The sequence below is a fragment of the Fragaria vesca genome, linkage group LG4 (assembly GCF_000184155.1).
Source record: "Fragaria vesca subsp. vesca linkage group LG4, FraVesHawaii_1.0, whole genome shotgun sequence".
Taxonomy (NCBI): domain Eukaryota; kingdom Viridiplantae; phylum Streptophyta; class Magnoliopsida; order Rosales; family Rosaceae; genus Fragaria; species Fragaria vesca.
In genome coordinates, this window is record NC_020494.1 from 8,807,582 (window position 1) to 8,825,807 (window position 18,226).

An 18,226-nucleotide genomic window follows, 5' to 3' on the forward strand; every position below is an offset into this window, starting at 1 on the left:
ATAGACATGCTGTGTATGCTTGCTTTCCACAACAGGTCGTAGATGTTGTTCTTCAGATTCCCCTCAGTAGAAGATTTACTCAAGACAAACTTGCTTGGAAGTTTGAACAGAAAGGTTTCTTTTCTGCGAAATCAGCTTATTCTGCTGCTAGGGATACCTATATTGGTGGCAATATTGCTTCTACCTCCGCTGGAGATCCTTACTTGCCAATATGGAGGGCACTATGGAAAGCTAAAGTTCCAAATAAGGTGGCCATCTTTGGCTAGCGCGCTGCGCACAACTTGTTGCCTACCAGAGCAGCGCTGAGTCTGAAGGGCTATAATGGTGACTTGAGCTATGTAGTTTGCAACCAATCCATGGAGTCTTTGGAGCATCTGTTCTGCACCTGCAACTTGTCACGTGAAATTTTTGGTAATCCTCCTTTCTCCTTTCCTCAATCTCATATTACCTGGAAAGATTGGTTACTGGAAAGAGCAGTTACTCTAACTCCTGCTATGTTCGATAAGTTGTTGGTGTTATTGTGGAGTATTTGGAGAAACCGGAATGAGGTTCTATGGAGGGATAAAGGAAAGTCTCCTCATCAGATTATCATTGCAGCCATGGCTTGGTATGAGGAATATTTACAAGCCAATGTGGCCCATCAGACATCATCGGCTGTGAATAGACAGAGTGGAAGGAAGTTTTGGAAACCTCCATTTGGCACAGCTCTCAAACTTAATGTCGATGGAGGTTTCCTCCCTACTACTAACCAGGGTGGTTTGGGTGGTGTAGTTCGAGACTCTCAAGGACATTTTATTGCTGGCTTTGCGCATAGCAGAATGGAACATGTCAGTTCCTCCCTCCATGCTGAGTAGGAGGCTGTGCGTTATGGAGTTGGTTTTCTACAGTCTGTGGGTGCCTCAGAGGCTATAGTGGAGAGTGATTGTTTGGTGGCTATTAATTCCATCAAGTCCCTGGATCAGGATCTATCTCCTCTTAGTGCTATTATTCTAGATGTTATATCCTCCTTAACTACTGCTAATAACTTCCAGTTGCAATTTGCTCATAGACAGGCCAATATGGTGGCACATAGGTTAGTAGGTCTTGGTCTACATTCCAATAGTCATTGTAATTGGTTCTCTATATATTGCTCCAGAACTCATTCTGGATGCCATGATGTACAATCAGAATCGTATTCAGTAATAAAACTCCTCTTTCTTTAAAAAAAAACAGGTTGTTCATTTTTATATATTATTTTAAAATAGTTGATACATACTCCTTCCCCAATAACAAAAAACATGGATGTCGAATTCGATCAAACTAAAAAGAGCGAAAGGAAACTAATAACTCTCTCCTCTATGGACCAAAAACCCTACATTCAAATTTAAAAATGCAGCAATACAAACAAATGTATCCCATCCACCACTATCCACCACCCAACTATTCATAAATGCTTAAATGAGGGAACTATTGATTTGGTTGCCGGGTTTCTTCTAGATGAACGACCACGTTTTTCTTCTTTTAGATATTGTATTGGTCAAGAAAAAAAACTTTTCCTGTAAAAATATAGGGAATCATGTAGAACGCTGTGCATCACAAAACAAAACTTACGTAAATATTTCAGAGGTGAACCCTAACTATCCTATATATACGTGCATTTGTGATCTGAAATTCTAAATCTCATGGTTACTGCCTTACTGACGATATGAAGTCCATACATCGCAAAAGGACCTGCAAGGTTTTCACTGCATGCTTTGACCTCATGCTTGTATATACCCTATTTGAATTTCAAATACATGAATTCACTTTTATGCTGACTAAATATGCATTTGCTTAACACACTGTAAATTACACAACACCGACAACAGGTATAGAACGAAATCCTCTATATAAAAGGAGATCCTGAACTTGTTCTTATAAAAGGAGATTATGGAGCAATCGACTAGAGCCGCTAGACTTCTGCTCTTGAATCTTTTTATGCTTGGCGTTCATGCTCACTCAGCAGTTCATTCATTCGCCAATGCATCTGCATCTGATCATGGTAAATTACTTCATCATAATGATAGCTTTTGTATGTTAGTAGAACCACGTACTGGTTCAAGGAAATTATATGCTTGCAAATGAATGACTTAATTAATATATAGGATCTGATATATGCGGTTTCTTAATTACATTGAACAGATTTTAGCTACATGAAGATTGTGAAGGATGCCACTGATCTACCGTTGGTAAATAAATGACTACATTGTAGTTGGTGGTGGAACAGCAGGTTGTCCATTAGCAGCAACATTATCAGCAAACTACTCGGTGATTGTCCTTGAAAGGGGTGGTGCTCCTACTGCACATCCAAGTGTCTTGCAAGAAGAAGGGTTTCTGAGTACTCTCATGCAGGAAGATGATGGAAAGACCACACCAGCTGAGAGGTTTACATCAGAAGATGGTGTTGCTATTGTTAGAGGAAGGGTTTTAGGTGGATCGAGCATGATCAATGGCGGTTTCTTCTCCAAAGCAGACGAAGAATTCTTTGATAAATACGGAATTGAATGGGACATGGATTTGGTTGAAAAGGCGTATCACTGGGTTGAAAACACTGTTGTCTTTCATCCAAATTTTTCATACACAAATTGGCAATCTGTTGTGAAAGAAGCATTGTTGGAGGCTGGTGTTGGTCCGAACAACGGATTCAGTTTGGATCACATCAAGGGAACTAAAGTTGGTGGTTCTACTTTTGATATACATGGAAGGAGACACGGAGCTGTGGAGTTGCTTAACCAAGGAAACCTAAAGAACTTGGAGTGGGAATTCATGCCACAGTCGAGAAGATCATCTTCTCTTCCAAGAGATCAAGTATATGTTGCATTCATTTAGGATTATTTGACTGCATGACAACAAAATTTTTTGGTTGAAAATTAAGCTATTTTGTTCTCTCGTGCGCAGTTATTTCGGCTCGAGGCGTAAAATATGCTGATTCCAATGGTAGGTCTCATTGGGCGTATGTGCGTGGTAAGGGAGAGGTTATTCTGAGTGCAGGGGCAATTGGGAGTCCTCAGCTTCTACTTCTTAGCGGTGTTGGCCCTCAGTCCTACCTATCCTCTTTGAAAATCCCAGTTGTTCACCCCCAACCTCACACTGGACAATTCATGTATGACAATCCTCGTAATTCCATTAGCATTTTATCCCCGTTTCCACTAGAGCCCTCATTGATAAAGATTGCTGGTATTACCGACAATTACTACATAGAGGCCTTCAGTGTTGGCACTCCAATTTCTACAACACCCTTCAGTATTTTTCCGGATCCAACTAAACATATTGAGATAAATTCAAGTTGGGGACAGATTTGTATGAAAATCGAGGGACCATCTTATGGTAATCTTAAGCTTCAATCATCATCTGATGTGAGAGTCGGTCCAAATGTCCGGTTCAACTACTTTGCAGATCCATTGGACCTTGCTCATTGTGTTTCTGGCATGAAAAAGATTGGAGAGTTGTTAAACACCAAGGCACTGCAAGCATTTAAGGTTGAAGCTTCGTCGAGCACAAAAGCTTACAAGTTTTATGGTCCCACTTTACCCATGAACCAGACAAACGATGCATCTTTCGGAGAATTTTGCCGTGATACAGTATCAACAATTTGGCATTACCACGGCGGATGCCTCGTCGGAAAGGTGGTTGATAGCAGCCTGCGGGTCATGGGAATCGATACGTCACGTGTTGTTGACGCATCCACATTCAATTTCACACCGGGGACAAATCCTCAGGCAACCCTTATGATGCTGGGCCGGTACGTACTTGTGTTTCCTTCATATAATCAACTGGTTTAATTCTGAGCTTATTTGCAATTTATACAGACAGCTGATACAGCTCTACATTATTTCCCTTCGATCAAGTTTTCAGGTACATTGGTATTAAGATGTTGCAACTAGGATGTTCATAAGCGATGCAGTATGCAAAAAAATCAAGCATACTAACTACTACATACGCTCTCTACAGCGAAAGAGGAGAGCGTATTCAGCGCAACCGGGTGCGCCGAGCACCCGTCCATCTCCGCCGTCCATTTGACGCGAACTTTTGACTTTTTCAAAATGGACAGCGGAGATGGACGGGTGCGCGACGCACCGGGTGCGCTGTATAATTTTCACTTAAATAGAACTAATGTGTTCTGAATTCTCCGGTTGCGAAAGGCTGCTAGTGTGTGTTATCTTATATATAAAGGATGCCCACCGATTGGCCCTGTCTACAATGTTTTTATTTTTAAGAAGTTAAGCAGACAATTCACTAAGATAGTAAAATTTTAATTAAAAAAAATAGCTTGCCCTAACTAGGCTACAACAAAATTAAGCCATTCCTACGGGCCTAGCTTGTCTAAAACCAAAAATAACAATAAAATGCAATCTAAATTATTCAAAAAAAAAAAATGCAACCTTAAAATGACAAAAAAACTAGGGGCCGCTTTCATGACATACTAGGAAAAGAATCAGAATGGAAACACTTCCCTGATTTATTCAATTACTTAAAGACACTCGAAGGCACTCCCACGAGTGCTGCCAACAACTTGGCCACTGCTAGACTCCTCCGCCTCCAACACCACATCAGATGGTAAGGTTTCAACACCTCGCAGCCTCATCATATTCCTCTGCACCCAAAGTTTGCAGAAGCGCTTTGAACTTGCGCTTCTTGTTCCTAGTCTCCTTAATCACCTGCAACTTCTTAGGGTATAAGCCATTCACTTTAGGTTTATTCTTCCTATACCCAAGGACTTGCACCGGCATAGTCTTTTCGGCTGGAGATACAGACCTCGTAGAGACTGCAAATGGGTTTTAGTTCGAAGGTAGCCCAACACCACACCATGCAGATGAAGCTAGGGTTCGTAGATTTCCCAACCCTAATGGAATCCACCACCAGTAGCCCTAAACATCACCGGGGACTCTCCAAGAAGCCACAAACCCAGAAAAAGGTCACCAACCGCTCAATTTCTAGAATATATCTCTTCTGTAACAATTAGTTTACTGGTTGATTTTGATGCATATTTAGTCACTTTTCTGCAAGATACAATGATACTCTGTTATGACTAAAGAGTACCATTGTGGTATATTTGAGTTTGATATCTGCATACATAGTTGTGTAGATGAGCTCTCTTATAAAATGACATTTTTGGTGCAGTACACACATAATTTGTAATTCACTACAAAACATTAAATATTGCGTCTTACACGAGCAAAAGAAAAATCAAGTTTCACTTTTTTTTACATGGCAAATGATAATTTAAAAAGCTCTTAGCTAATTATTACCGGGTAAACATTCATCAATCACTAGAAAATTATACTTTCTCTATTACAAATTATAGAACAGCACCATGATATACCACAAATAATGGTGAAACAGAGTTCACTGACCTAACTGAATAAATCAAGCACGAAAATGAGAAACATAACAACTTTCCATGTCCAGCGAAGAAATACATCATAACACTACAGGGAAGTGAACCCTGTGTTTCTAGCATTATACAAACAGCACAAAAACTAGCAAACAGCAAAAGGTGCGAAGTACAAATATAACAACCTAATTTTCATACTTAATAAAATCTACGATGAAAAGTTTGATTTGTATATCAGTTGTTTAATCCAAAATGGCAACGGAAAAAAAAAATGGAGAAGGTCAACTGACATAACTGTATTTTTGTGTCTTGATGAAATCTCCTATCACAACGCCTTTCCTCCCAAATTCTGAGTTGGCTTTGCAGAAGCAAGCTTTGGATTTCCAATACTAATGAATTAGCCACCTCCAGACTTCAGTGTGTTACTCAGCCTACATTAACAAATTTTGATTTTAATGAGTACAGTTTCATGTACATTTATATGTAACACTATGATTTTATCATCACCACTATTAAAGGTCAAGAAACTGACATAGACAACTAGTTTGCCATATAATACTAGCAAATGAGTCAGATAAACATTGGTAACAGGAGTTTTGCTAAAGTTAATGACATACAGTGAGATATAGTAGGCACTTATACAGTGAGACACAGTGGGCACTTACAATCAATTATATTTCAACATGAGAACTTGCAGGTTTGCATGGTAAGAATCCTTCAGACCAAAACTATCGTATAGTTATAGTGTGATGTCTACAAACAAAGAACACGACAAACCGACTTTTTTCTATGGTATACCATAGAAAGACTACCACATTGAGGGGTGAGTAGTGACTGTTCTTAATGTTCTAAACTATTATTCATATCACACTTGAGAAAGCTACTGATACTAGCGTAAGTTCCTCAAATATTGTTATTGAAACTTTCAACTTTTTCTATGACTTTATATTCTGCATGACTATATTAACACTAAATTAGTAAACCACCAAAAGAAAACATACAAAGATAAAACACTAAACTCGTACTAGTAGTGGGCATATTGGACCGATCTGAATTGAGCATATAACCAAAGAAGAGCTTCGTTAACCTTACCTTCCCTCTGTTCTCTTCATGAGGAAAGTCTATGTTTTAGTTTTTTTTTTTTGCCCGATATCATTAGGAAAGCCATAGCAACTTCTACTCATATCTAGTTTTAAAACAAAAGAAACTAATTACTGTTGGATCAAAGTAAGATAATAAAATATGAAATTTTCCTCTTCTTTAGAAACATGGCATACTAGATATCCTTGATAAAATCAAAAGCAATTTTTTTTTCACTAATTAGACCTACAGAACAGATGATAGCTAGTAATCCTTACCAGTCTAAACCCTCAAAAAGACCTTCGCCTTTTATGGCAGAAGTTTTAAAGATAGACCATTGACGGTTTTTTATCTTGTGCAACTCTAAGGCCTCAGTTATTGCAGCATCATCAAGTGCACCAGGAAGATCCTACATAAGCCAAAAGAGAATATCATATTGCAGAAAATGCACAATTTATTGCTATGATGATTAAAAGTGTAGAAAGAGATGAAACTGCAACAGGAAGAATCCTTGACTACACGAGGGAAAACTTTCCTCAGTTGAATATCTTTTTCTTTTCAATAGAAGGCCTTTTACACTGTCCCCATCTATTGAATAATATTTGTTCAGATCAATAAACAGTAATACTCGCCCCAACCCTAGAATCAGGAAGTAGCATTACCTGCTTATTGGCAAAAATAAGGACAACTGCACCTTTCAACTCTTCTTCCTGCCAAAGGGTCAAGAACAGTACAACACATACGTTTGCTTTTAACAAAAAAAAACATAATAATAATAAAGATGTAAAATCCTAAGGACATGAAGACAACAGAATCGGAAATGAATATGATGTTATATACAAGCAAAAACGTGAAAGGAAGCCCACTCAACACCTTTAAGCTGAGAGAGAGAGAGGAGGGGGAGGGGGGGGGGGCGGCAACAACTGATATTACAAACTATTATGGTTAGACAATATCAATCACCTACATAATATCCCTCGCATTCCATTAACAATGTTGCAGGCCACATCTCATATGACAAAGTATTTATTATTAAGTTTTCTGAAAGTCTGAACAGATCTTTTTCTATCCCCAAATATCTGTCACATCAATTCCCATTCCCTAATATATTTACATATACAGCATTCACAAGGCAAAGGATAAAAGCGCTCAGAAATAGCAATAGTAACTTTAACTTCGTAAATGTAAATGCAGTCGCTTACCTCCAAGATAGCATGAAACTCCTCTTTAGCTATTACTAGCCTGTCGGTGTCGCTAGAGTCAACAACATAGATTATGGCTTGAGTATTTGGAAAATAGCATCTCCAATATGGCCTGAGGCACAGAACCAACAAGTAGATGGTGAGCTTATAATAAACCTATATATCCCTCAGAGAAACAATGCCAACCACAATAACACCAAGATCTGTTACACAGGGTCATAATAAGAATGTTGATTAAATATCCATGGTACAACACAGTACAAGGATGTCCCAGAACTAAGCAAAGTGCTATAGAAACTGCTTATTCGGAGGAAATACAAACAAATATTAAAGAACAGTAGGGATTCAAGTTCAACATCGTCATCTCCCCACATAGAATTGGAACGTTATTACGTTAATTAAAATTCAATGGAGAGAAAGGATTCAATGGAAAGCAAGGACAACTTGCAAACAAATAATGAAAGATAAGGAAATTTCATAAAATAAAAATTAGTGCAAATGCATCAAGCATTCTAATAAGGACATCCCTAGAGGAAAAAAAGAAACAAAACAAGAAGAAACTAAAGACTAAATGGAAATCATAAGTTTATAAACTCACATAACAATAATACAGAAGAATAATCAACAAAGAGACGACCGAATTGGTAAATGAAAAAAAAAAATTACCTGATACTTGTCTGTCCACCTGTAGCAACAAAGAGAGCAAAAATGATCAGAAATGGATAGCATAAAGTTTTCATTGATCAAGAAAATAAATTTCCTTGAGTTATAAAAGGTCAATTCAAAATTATCAGGAACATAGTGAACCATAATATATAAACATAGATCTTCCGTCTTCCTGCAGGAGTTGGAAGAAACCACAATTATGCAACCCTATTCCTAATAGATTAACCCCAAAATAGCATATCCAAGCACATTGAGGCCACAATTGCAGAATTTACAGTTTCATAATTTATATTTGTTTGAATATGTAAATAAATCACATATATGGTGCAAGTAATAAAGGCCCAGATCTCTTTTGGATCCCAATTCCAGTAGGATCCCCATGCTTCATTAGCCCATACTGCTCCTGAAAGAACATTGCTCCCTAAGATATACACCGACAAACCAACGGAAGGTCAAAGGTAAGCAGCCACAAATCGTGGACTACCCGCCCTTGTATGTTTGGCCATCATCTTAGATAAGAACAAGGAATTCAAATTTCATTTCACGATGATCCAGAATGGAAGTCTTTTAGCATTTCATTTTCATCTTTCAAACACAAAAGGAATTGTGGGTAGGAATGGTTTCCTTAGATTACAGACATGTACAAACTCTTGTCCACTTACTGCCCCAGGAAGAATAAAACTCTCTGTCCAAATAGGTTACCCTAAAATGCCAATTAGGGCTAGTTTAGTATTGCTGTGACTTTAGAAAAAAACTGTTGTTGTTGTACTGCGAAAATAATCAGTTATGAATTAAAAGTTTTGTGTTTGGTAAATATTAGTTTTAAAAGCGCCGTCAAGATAAAATTTATTAATTTTTAATGTTTTTAGTGACAACTGATTTTAAAAGTAACCTTCAGGTTGCTTCTAAAAGCTGCTGTCAGTGACTTGTAATTTTCAAAAAAAGCTGCTTTTCTTTCATTTACCAAATACTATAAAATCTAAAAGTTCGGATAAAAGCTGATTTTTTTAAAAGCGTAGTTGTACCAAACTAGGCCTTGCTCAGATTACTTGAAGTCAATCAACAAATGTCTGGATTAATGACCAACATTTCCAAAACAAAACTGGCTACACCCAGCTTCCAACTTTCTCTTCCTTTCTTATTCAACTCGCAGGAAATGCAAGACTAAAGATTCTTCTCAACTCCATTTAATTCCTCCTCTCTCCGATCCTTTCTCCTCACTTGCATTTTTCTGATCAAACTCCCATCTCCTTTCTTCTTTTGAATAGTAACAATGCCAAACAAGGTGTGTAATACATTGAACTGGAGAAAAAGCCCTTGGTACTTAAACCAAAGGATTAAAATCCAGTCACCCAAGAAAGTGGGCTCAGAATCTATTCTGGCCAAAATAGTTGGAATAGCTATACCACGTCTACTAGGAGTATCCTACTTCGTGCTAGCAACGAAAAGTAAAGGCTCCTGTGCATTGTTGAAAGAATCTTGATGGTTTGAAATGGATTCTGAAATAACCTATTTCACCAAGTAGTACTAATTTCTCTCAATCAACTTATGTACCATCTGAATAACACTGGAACCCTAACCACTCTTAAAATATGGCTCTCGTTCTATATACCCAAAGTAACTACACCATCTTGAAAATCTACATAGACTAATAATTTAAACATTCAACTTTACCAGTGTTATAACACCTACTATATTGCTTACTCCACTTGATCTCTTTTCACAAAGTCCTCGAGAACTCTTTGATAACTTAATAAATATTCTCACTCAGCAACCCACTATCCCGAATATCATTGTTGGAGGCATTAAACGGCATTGGCTTACAAACAGTCCAAATATGGGGTGACTAACTCCAGGTGCTGATCTGCCATGCTGACCACAACTTCAATCTTGTTCTTTTATGTAGTTCTTTATACTAAGAAAATGGTGTTCACATAACTTTAGAAATGTGGTGGAGAGACAAATTTGGACGGTACAGTTGTAACAGAAGTTTGCCATATGTAAAATAGTGCTGCAATCCAGATTTATAAGTGTATTTTATATAGTTTACCTATCAGTTAACAGAATGCAACTAGTCCGACCTGTTTATATTGATCCACTATGTATCCCTAAAATTGAGATATGTATATATTTTGTTACTAATAATCCAAATCAATAGCTTCAACGTAATCGAAACAAAGCAGAGCACTTTTATAAATTCAGGTGTGTTCTTAAGATACATGATTTCTATCACAAGATTTGTTACCGATGCAAAATATGTCTACTATTCAATTGAAGATACAGATAGGGTGTGATGTTGCCATACCAAGATCCCAGACTTGGAATTTGATATTGTTGTACTGCACTGTCTCAACATTGAATCCAATCGCTGCATGCAAGTAAACAAACCAATTCAACAAAAAAAAATTCCAATACATTTTAGCTGCACATAACTCGCTATGCTATCATATTTACTTGATTCACATCAAATCCCACAACATCCTGTACAAAATTTCGAAAACCAAGAAACTAAGAAAATCAAAACAAAACTGAGAAAGAATACCAACTTGGAATTGTGGAAACAACCTCCCCCATCTGAAGCCGATCTGCAGCAAAAAAAAAAAAAAAAAACACAATTCCATGTCAACAGGGCAAAATCGCCACCAAAAATCGAAAACAGATGAAATGGGGATGAAAATCGTACAGAGAATAGTGGTTTTGCCAGCATTGTCCAACCCAAGGACAAGGATCCGAGCCTCCTTGTTCCCAAAGAGGGAAGAGAACATTTTCGTGAACAGAATGCCCATTCTCTCTCAGAGCATGAGAGATCAAAAATCAAATGCTAATAGGGCCTGAGATCGGATCTCGAACGCAGAGCCCTGTACCTCCCTGCAAATCAATCAAGCCATTAAACAACGTGAGATTGCGTAAAGGAGGAGCGAAACGGAGATGGAGAGGAGTGAGATTTGCGAACCTGAGGGAAAGGAGAGAGGGTCTGCTGCTGTGAGAATTCGAGGGACCTAGTGTGAGTGTGTGTTGGGGAGATAAAGGTATTTTTTTTTTTGTTTTTTGGTATCGCTCTGGGTCGTCAAAATTCTCTGAAAAACGAATCGGAATTGGAGAACATAACTGGAAGCAACGCAGTTTTGAGTTTTGGACTAGAGAGGAGAGTTTTGTCCGCAACGCATATATAGGACACCTCTATTTTCATATATGGTAAGAGAAAATTCTTCCATTCACTCGGTGAAAATTCATCGTAGTGACGTGGCAGAATTACAATCACTTATTTTAGTGTGTACTAAGATCTGACTAACTTCAGCATTTTCCGTTAACGTTTTTTTGAAACTTAAGAATCGGTGAGTGAAAGGTAAAAACAAGGGGGTAACCGGGTAATATCTTTCTGCCTTGCTTGGTTAAATCAGGACGTGAGCACCTTCACCTCCTCCGGTGTCAGTTGCGTGGAGAAGCCGTGGTCGGCATCAGCTGCGTCAACCTCTCCGTCTAGTCGGAGGCTGACTTATCCTCCGGTGCAGGAGATTGAAGCATAGCGAGAAGAACTGCCGCCACCGAAGAAGAGGAAGAAACCGAAGAAGCATAAGCAGAATCCGGTCAATATCTGTGTCGACGTCGCCTGAAAAGCTTCAGAACCGTCAAAAGAGGTCGGATAATGCGAGGGAAACCAGCGGAGCTGCCGTCCCCAAATCCAACAGCAACGCGTCGGTGCTGGAAAATCGCCCGGGTTTCGGATTACGTCAGCTGCTTCTACCATCCGCCTCCGCCCCGCTGCAGCATAATCGGAAATATCCAGAAGCACGACGACAAAGAAGAAGATTTTGATTCGAGTGTAGAAGAGGAAGACTGGAAACGCTGGTATTGTCTCTGTGTAATTCTAACAAGAGGAGGATGAAGATAATGTGATGTTTTCTTCTTTATTTAATTTACTTACCCAAACGACCCCGTTTTCATAAAAGCTTATCCTTTGTTAATTTACATGGTTATCCTCCTCGAAAAATGATGTTGTCAACTTGTCATTGTATGTTCATAAGGGGTATTTAGGTAATTGAAAATTCCTTTTTCTTTGTAATTCTTGTTTTCTTTATTGGATTGTAATTCTTGTTGAGATTTTATATAAAGGTTATCTATGAATCTTTCACAATTATCAAATATAATTAAATTTTAATAATTTAAATTTGAATTAATATATCCTACCATACCACGTACGATAGGGCTTAGCGTACCGTGTAACATAGAGACGTTGATTTAAGGTCGACCGCGTCGATTAAGACAAACATTATCAGAAATATGTAAATTTCTTTTTCATACATATTTAAGTATACTGATCACATCAGACGATCGAAATTTTAATTTTTTAAAATTTTAGTCATTTGAACTACAACATGCTTACTAATGTGGTATAACTTGTTTAATAGGTTATATACAATAGTACAACTTTGAACCAACCATACCAAGGAAATAAAATTTTCGAAAATCTTGTGAAATAAGTTATGATCGGTACAGTGAAATATGGGTAGGGTTGAAAAGTCACAAATTTTCGATAATGTTTAGACTCCGATCGAAGCGGTCAACCATATTTATGCTTATGTTTCCCTATGAAGGGCCCTATCGTTGGGAGATAAACTTTCCTAACTTTTTTATATGGGCTGCTACATCTAATCTATGTGATAGTGTGTGGGGGGGAGAATCGACCAAATAAGTTACAAAGGTTTAGGTAAGAATGTTTTCGTGTAATAAGTGACGTTAATTTAAGTTGACCATGTCGATCGAGACTTAAACGTTAAGGAAAATATGTGAATTTTTTTTTCATTGACATATTTAAGTGTACTGATCACATCAGACGGTTGAATTTTCATTTTGTGAACTTTAGTCATTGAAACCACAACACGCCTACTAATGTGGTATAACTAATTTAGGGGGTTATATGTAAGTGTGCATCATTATGAACCAACTATGTCTAGCACATACAATTTAAAAAACTTGGCCGTAGGATGTGATCATGATCAATATAGTGAAATATGGCTAGGGTAGAAAAATCACAAAATTTCAGTAACGTTTGGATCTTGATCCACGCGGTCAACCATATTTACGCTTATACTTTCTTATGGGGAGCCCTATTGTCGGAAGGTAAACTTCCCCGAATTTTTTCATGGGTTGCTACATCTCATCTACATGAGAGTGTGTGCGCGGAATAATCGACCAAAATAAATCAAAAAGGGGTACGTGAGAACATTTTCGTGTGATAAGGGACCTTAATTTAGGGTTGACCGTGTGGATCGAGAACCAAACGTTATCAAAAATAGGTGAATTTTTTTCTATAGCCATCTTTAACTACAATGATCACATCATACGGCCAAAATTTAATTTTGTGAATTATAGTCATTCGAACCCCAACATGCCTATTAATGTGGTATAACTTGTTTAATATGATTTATATATGTAAGTGTACATCTTTGTGAAACAACTATATCTTGCAAATAGAATTTTGAAAAATCGGCCGTAGGATGTGATAGGTCTAGGGAAATACGACTATGGTAGAAAAATCACATATTTTTGATAACGTTTGAGTCCTGATCAAGGCGAACAATCATCCTTGTTTCACTTCAAAAAAAACTTATATAATAGATCATGTAATGCCCAGTACCCAATTTTACTTATTTATTGGGTATTCTACGAGTTACTGAAGAATTTAACTGTGCTTGGTTACCTAGTAAGGTAACACAAGTTTATTTTTCGAGTTTTTCTCAAAATGTTAAATTCTTCTTTTAATGCCTCGATGTCATAGCATGCGACACTACGAGTCCACCAATGTCCTCGAATTATTTTTGGGCGCTTCGAGCTATTTTCTATTATTTATCGAAGAATCTGGGTCGTTGATCACCTACTGTCCATTTCTTTTGTTAAATAGGGGAAGACTGGTCAGACCCAGTCAAAGAACCCAACTCGAGTTTGACTGAGTCCATCTCCTTCTCTCTCTTTTCTCCCGCTCGTTGTCCGCCTTCTCCGGCGTAGCGGTGACGACTCCGGCCACCTCCCACCGCAAAACCACCACCAAATCACTCCTCTCTTTCTCCTCTATCTAACCCAGTCCATGAAACTCACGTGCAGTTCGATCCAAAGCCAAATCGAGGGAGAGAAGCCTTGACTGTTTCCGGTGAGTCCTCAAGTTTCCGGCCACAACTTGACTAGTAGATGGTAGGGTTAGCTTCCTCTCTTCCTTCCTCACATTCAGGTGCCTTTCTTTTCTTGAATCGAGCTCCAAATTGGAAATCCCTAATTCTGCCTTTTCTAGGTTCTGATCATGGTTTTCCGATGACTGGTTCCGGGAGCTCCACCGAGTCCTACGATCTTCGTATGAGGCTTAGACGCCATTTGGAGGAGTTGTTGGAGCAGCTACGTTGATTTGGGATTGAGGCAGAAGCTTAAGATGCTGCTGCTGTGGTGTTAGAGGCGTTGGTGAGCTCAGGTACTGTTGAAGGCCACGGTGAGCAGCAACGGTTTAGGCTGAGAGTGAACTCAGTTCGGTGAGGTTTATAGCAAGGTGAGGAATCTCTAGATTTCTACTCAGTTTGGTGATTAAAATGTTACTGTGTTTTGTGGTATGGTAGATTGGTGATTAATCTTGGGTTTTGGTTGCATGAATGTCGAGAACTTGGTGCTTTGAAGAATACGGGGAGGTTATGGCCATTTTCCGGCAGAATATTCTGACAAGTCGCCGGAATCCGACGAAGGCAGTTACTCCGGCAGAAGCGATGGAGGTAGTGATTGATGTTTCCTTTTCGTTTTATGTCATTTCGGAAATAGGAAAGTTTGGGTTGTAATCGGAAAAATTACGAAGTTATGAAAATTTCTATTTTGGGAAACTTTCCGTTTTTGGAAACCTTTCATTTATGGAAACCCTTTTTGGGTGCCCTTAGTAATTTAGTGGTTTTACAGTTTATGGTGGTTGTACGTTTTGAGTTAACGAAATTACATTAGTTTGATTAATCAAAATCAAGGTTCACCAAAATGAATTTTTAAGCGAGGCCTAAGTGTCTACCGGTTAGTAGGACGTATAGCTCGGATCGTTAACTCAAAGGTTAAGTTGGAAAATGTTGTTCATCGTTAGTTGGTCAATCCTGGTCAACCTAGGAAACCCTAGTCAAACTAGGAAAGAAGACAAGGAAATGGTTATTTTAAAGTTCGGTCTGACCGATTTGTCCTACAACTTATGGTCAGGCGTGGGATTGACTCAAGGACATGGATATTTGGAGGAGGCGTTAGAGGAGTGTTCCGAGCAATGGAAAGATTAAGCCTAGTACTGTGAGTGGACATTTTGGTTTTTAATTAATATTCATGCATGATTTTATAAGTTGCCCATTATATTTTCCAAGCTTAAATTGAAATTTCGGCTTACGAAATGGTCTTTGAATTTATTTGATTGTTGATGCATTGATTAATCTTTGCAATGATTTATGGAATTTATTTGAGATTGACATATTGGTTATGTTTTCGATAATGAACTTATGGATTTGAGCTTGGGTTAGAGATTTGGTATTTGAGTTTTGATATTCTTTATGAATTCCGGATTTGAGATTATATCCAGATTTGTATATTGCCTGGTTTTCGAAAGATGATAATTATTTAAGTTAATTATTTCATTGAGCATTTTAACGTGTGAGACATGTCGTTGAATTTAATTAATTTCTTTTCTCTTTGAATTCTTTGAGTACGGTTGGGAATCGTACTTATGCTTTTAGTTATGAGTTTCGGGGAAACTCACATGGATTTATGTTTCTTTATTTATGCCATACTTGTCGGATAATATATTACTAATGCTAGCATGTTGTTCCGCCTTTCGAGGCGATGTGGCTTCCACATTTTAAGTGGGGTTACTCAAGCCCTTTCCGCCTTCAGGTAATGTGATGTAGTCGACGACATCACGCAAGCCCTGCATCCTCTCTGTTATCATAACGTGAAGGTGTAGGGAGTATGGGAGTACTTTTGCCTGGGAGGCACCCGAGCCTGGGAGGCTCACTTGTATGGCTATATCTGCTACTTATTTATTGTTGTTGTCTTGACTAGTGGGGCTAGTCCATCTTTTTGATATTCCTTTTTATGAAAGTCTTTATGAATCTTTGTCGATATTTTGACTAGCGAGGCTAGTCCGTATTCTCGGGATTTTCTTTTGAAGGCGTTATCAACACTTGCATGCAACGGATTTATTGCTTATTGGAAAGTGGGAAAGTATTTAAGATTTGGTTTTTGTTATCCTATGTCTTTTTATTTATTTATTTTCGTCCACTCACTCTAACGTGTTTTTAAATTACTTCCTCCTGGGCCCTTTGGTTTCAAATGCTCAGTTTGCAGGCTAAGTTTATTTGAGGTCGAGCGTACATGGAATCGAGGCATAGTCAGAGGCTGCTTCCGCTTATTCTTTATTCATTGTTTTTCTTTCATTTTTAGATATGCTCTGATAATCAAGTTAGTATACTTCTTGATTATTATTTGATATTTTGGGAGATGTTGTGATAAACTTGGGGAGCAGGAAGGCTCCAAGAGTTGAGGATGGATGATTTATAATAGAAGTGTTTATCTGGAATTTTTCAGGTAAAGGTTGTCCATTTTTCAAGGTGGATTATGCTGAATTTTCGGTAAATTTTCTTTGAAGGTGGACCCTGCAGGATTTATTTCGGGTTTCAGGGTGAAATTCGGGGTGGGTCTTATCAGATCATGTATTTTTAGACTGTGTACTTTTATATTAACTTTTAAAATTTATTTATTTTAATTTGAAGCTTTTATTTTTCAAATTTACAAAGTTTATTTGTGATGAAGGATTAATGGTAGAGACAAAGAGATAGCAAGAGAATCATCATCTTATTCATTGATAGGAGCCCTTTATATAGGGAATTACACAATACCAATATGGTAAGGATATGAATACATAGATCTAGTCTAACTACATATCCTATTGGCATAAAGCCAAGGCACACAGTAGAGAATATCCTAGAACACTCCCCCTTGTGCCGCGCGCTGATATGCCGATGGTGCTGATCTGTTGCCTCGTCAAAAACCTCGTCAAGTCACAAAAACCCTGTGGGAGAAAAACTGAACCTTGATCGTAGGAGAAAAAGAGTACAACGCACCCTTCACATTTGATAGTGACATGTATGTATGTGCTAGATTCCCCCTGAAGTTCGCACCTCCCCTTGATCTTTACATCAATCATAGGGCTCTTCCTGATTCTTACTAATCACGGAAGTTTCAAAAACTTAGCATATCAATGCTCTTTAACATGTCTTCAAATGTGGCATTAGACGATGATTAACTAAATCATGCCGTATTGTCCTCAAATGATCTTTTACACTTAGATCTTGAGGAGAAGGTCGTTTGTGAACTCAAAACATAAGTTCGTGCAGGAAATCAGGTTTCCGCGCAGCATGACCTTTAATTACTAGAACAGTCGTAACTTCCTCTAGGAAATACATATGAACGAACCGTAAACGGTTTTGGAAACTAGACTCATTTAGCTTTCCAACCGTATATTACACACATTCTGGTTCATCAGGAGCTGTTCACAAAATCCCGTCGAAGTTGACTGTTTTGCCAAAATCAGATTCTCGGACAGATTCGTCCTACTTTACGAAAACGGCCATAACTCACTCAGTATGATAGATATGATCAAATGGTTGGTGTCTCTGGAAAGTAGACACATAGACCTTTCCAATGGTACCAATTTTACCATATTCCAGTGAGTGAGGTTTCCTGTAAGTCCCGTGGAGCTTGACCTACGAAACTTAGCAGATTCTGATTTCGCTATTGATGTGTCTTTCTTATGTAGGGATAGAATAAGCCTAAACCTTTCATACCATTAAGTATTGAAAAAGGAGTTACTGCCATTACATTGGCGTTGCGTGGGCGCATAGCTACACTTAGCTTTACAACTTTTCAT

At 38.2% G+C, this 18,226-nt stretch overlaps 3 protein-coding genes across 4 annotated transcripts; 2 read left to right on the forward strand and 1 right to left on the reverse strand.

Annotated features, from left to right (window-relative positions):
- Positions 1–356: 356 nt before the first annotated feature.
- On the forward strand, positions 357–854 carry LOC101313796. The gene has a single exon (XM_004298007.1). It carries the CDS (start codon positions 357–359, stop codon positions 852–854), a length of 498 nt encoding a protein of 165 aa, XP_004298055.1.
- Positions 855–1,908: 1,054 nt separating this feature from the next.
- LOC101314080 ((R)-mandelonitrile lyase 2-like) lies at positions 1,909–3,913 on the forward strand. The gene is given in 6 exon segments (XM_004298008.1): positions 1,909–2,020; positions 2,161–2,215; positions 2,217–2,755; positions 2,758–2,826; positions 2,917–3,760; positions 3,874–3,913. Coding segments are annotated over 6 exon segments (1,659 nt in total).
- A 1,354-nt stretch (positions 3,914–5,267) lies between these two features.
- Positions 5,268–12,428, reverse strand: LOC101301576 (ADP-ribosylation factor 1-like). 2 transcript variants are annotated; one of them, XM_004296696.1, is made up of 9 exons: positions 11,255–12,365; positions 10,985–11,169; positions 10,848–10,886; positions 10,607–10,669; positions 8,302–8,320; positions 7,636–7,747; positions 7,096–7,143; positions 6,712–6,842; positions 5,268–5,784 (listed from the first exon to the last, which is right to left on the reverse strand). In XM_004296696.1, the coding sequence occupies exons 2-9, from the start codon at positions 11,085–11,087 to the stop codon at positions 5,751–5,753; spliced, it is 549 nt and encodes a 182-aa protein (XP_004296744.1). In that variant the 5' UTR covers positions 11,088–11,169; positions 11,255–12,365; the 3' UTR covers positions 5,268–5,750. The 2 variants fall into 2 exon arrangements, with proteins under 2 accessions (XP_004296744.1, XP_004296745.1); XM_004296697.1 differs by lacking the exon at positions 7,096–7,143 and having other exon boundaries at positions 11,255–12,428.
- Between the last annotated feature and the right edge of the window lie 5,798 nt (positions 12,429–18,226).

Coding starts and splice junctions, on each gene's coding strand:
- LOC101313796 (XM_004298007.1), top strand. CDS start 357: ATGGAGTCTTTGGAGCATCTGTTCTGCACCTGCAACTTGTCACGTGAA.
- LOC101301576 (XM_004296696.1), bottom strand. CDS start 11,087: ATGGGCATTCTGTTCACGAAAATGTTCTCTTCCCTCTTTGGGAACAAG. Junction 10,670..10,847: donor GGTTGTTTCCACAATTCCAA/GTTGGTATTCTT, acceptor ACTTGCATGCAG/CGATTGGATTCAATGTTGAG. Junction 6,843..7,095: donor TTATTTTTGCCAATAAGCAG/GTAATGCTACTT, acceptor TGGCTTATGTAG/GATCTTCCTGGTGCACTTGA.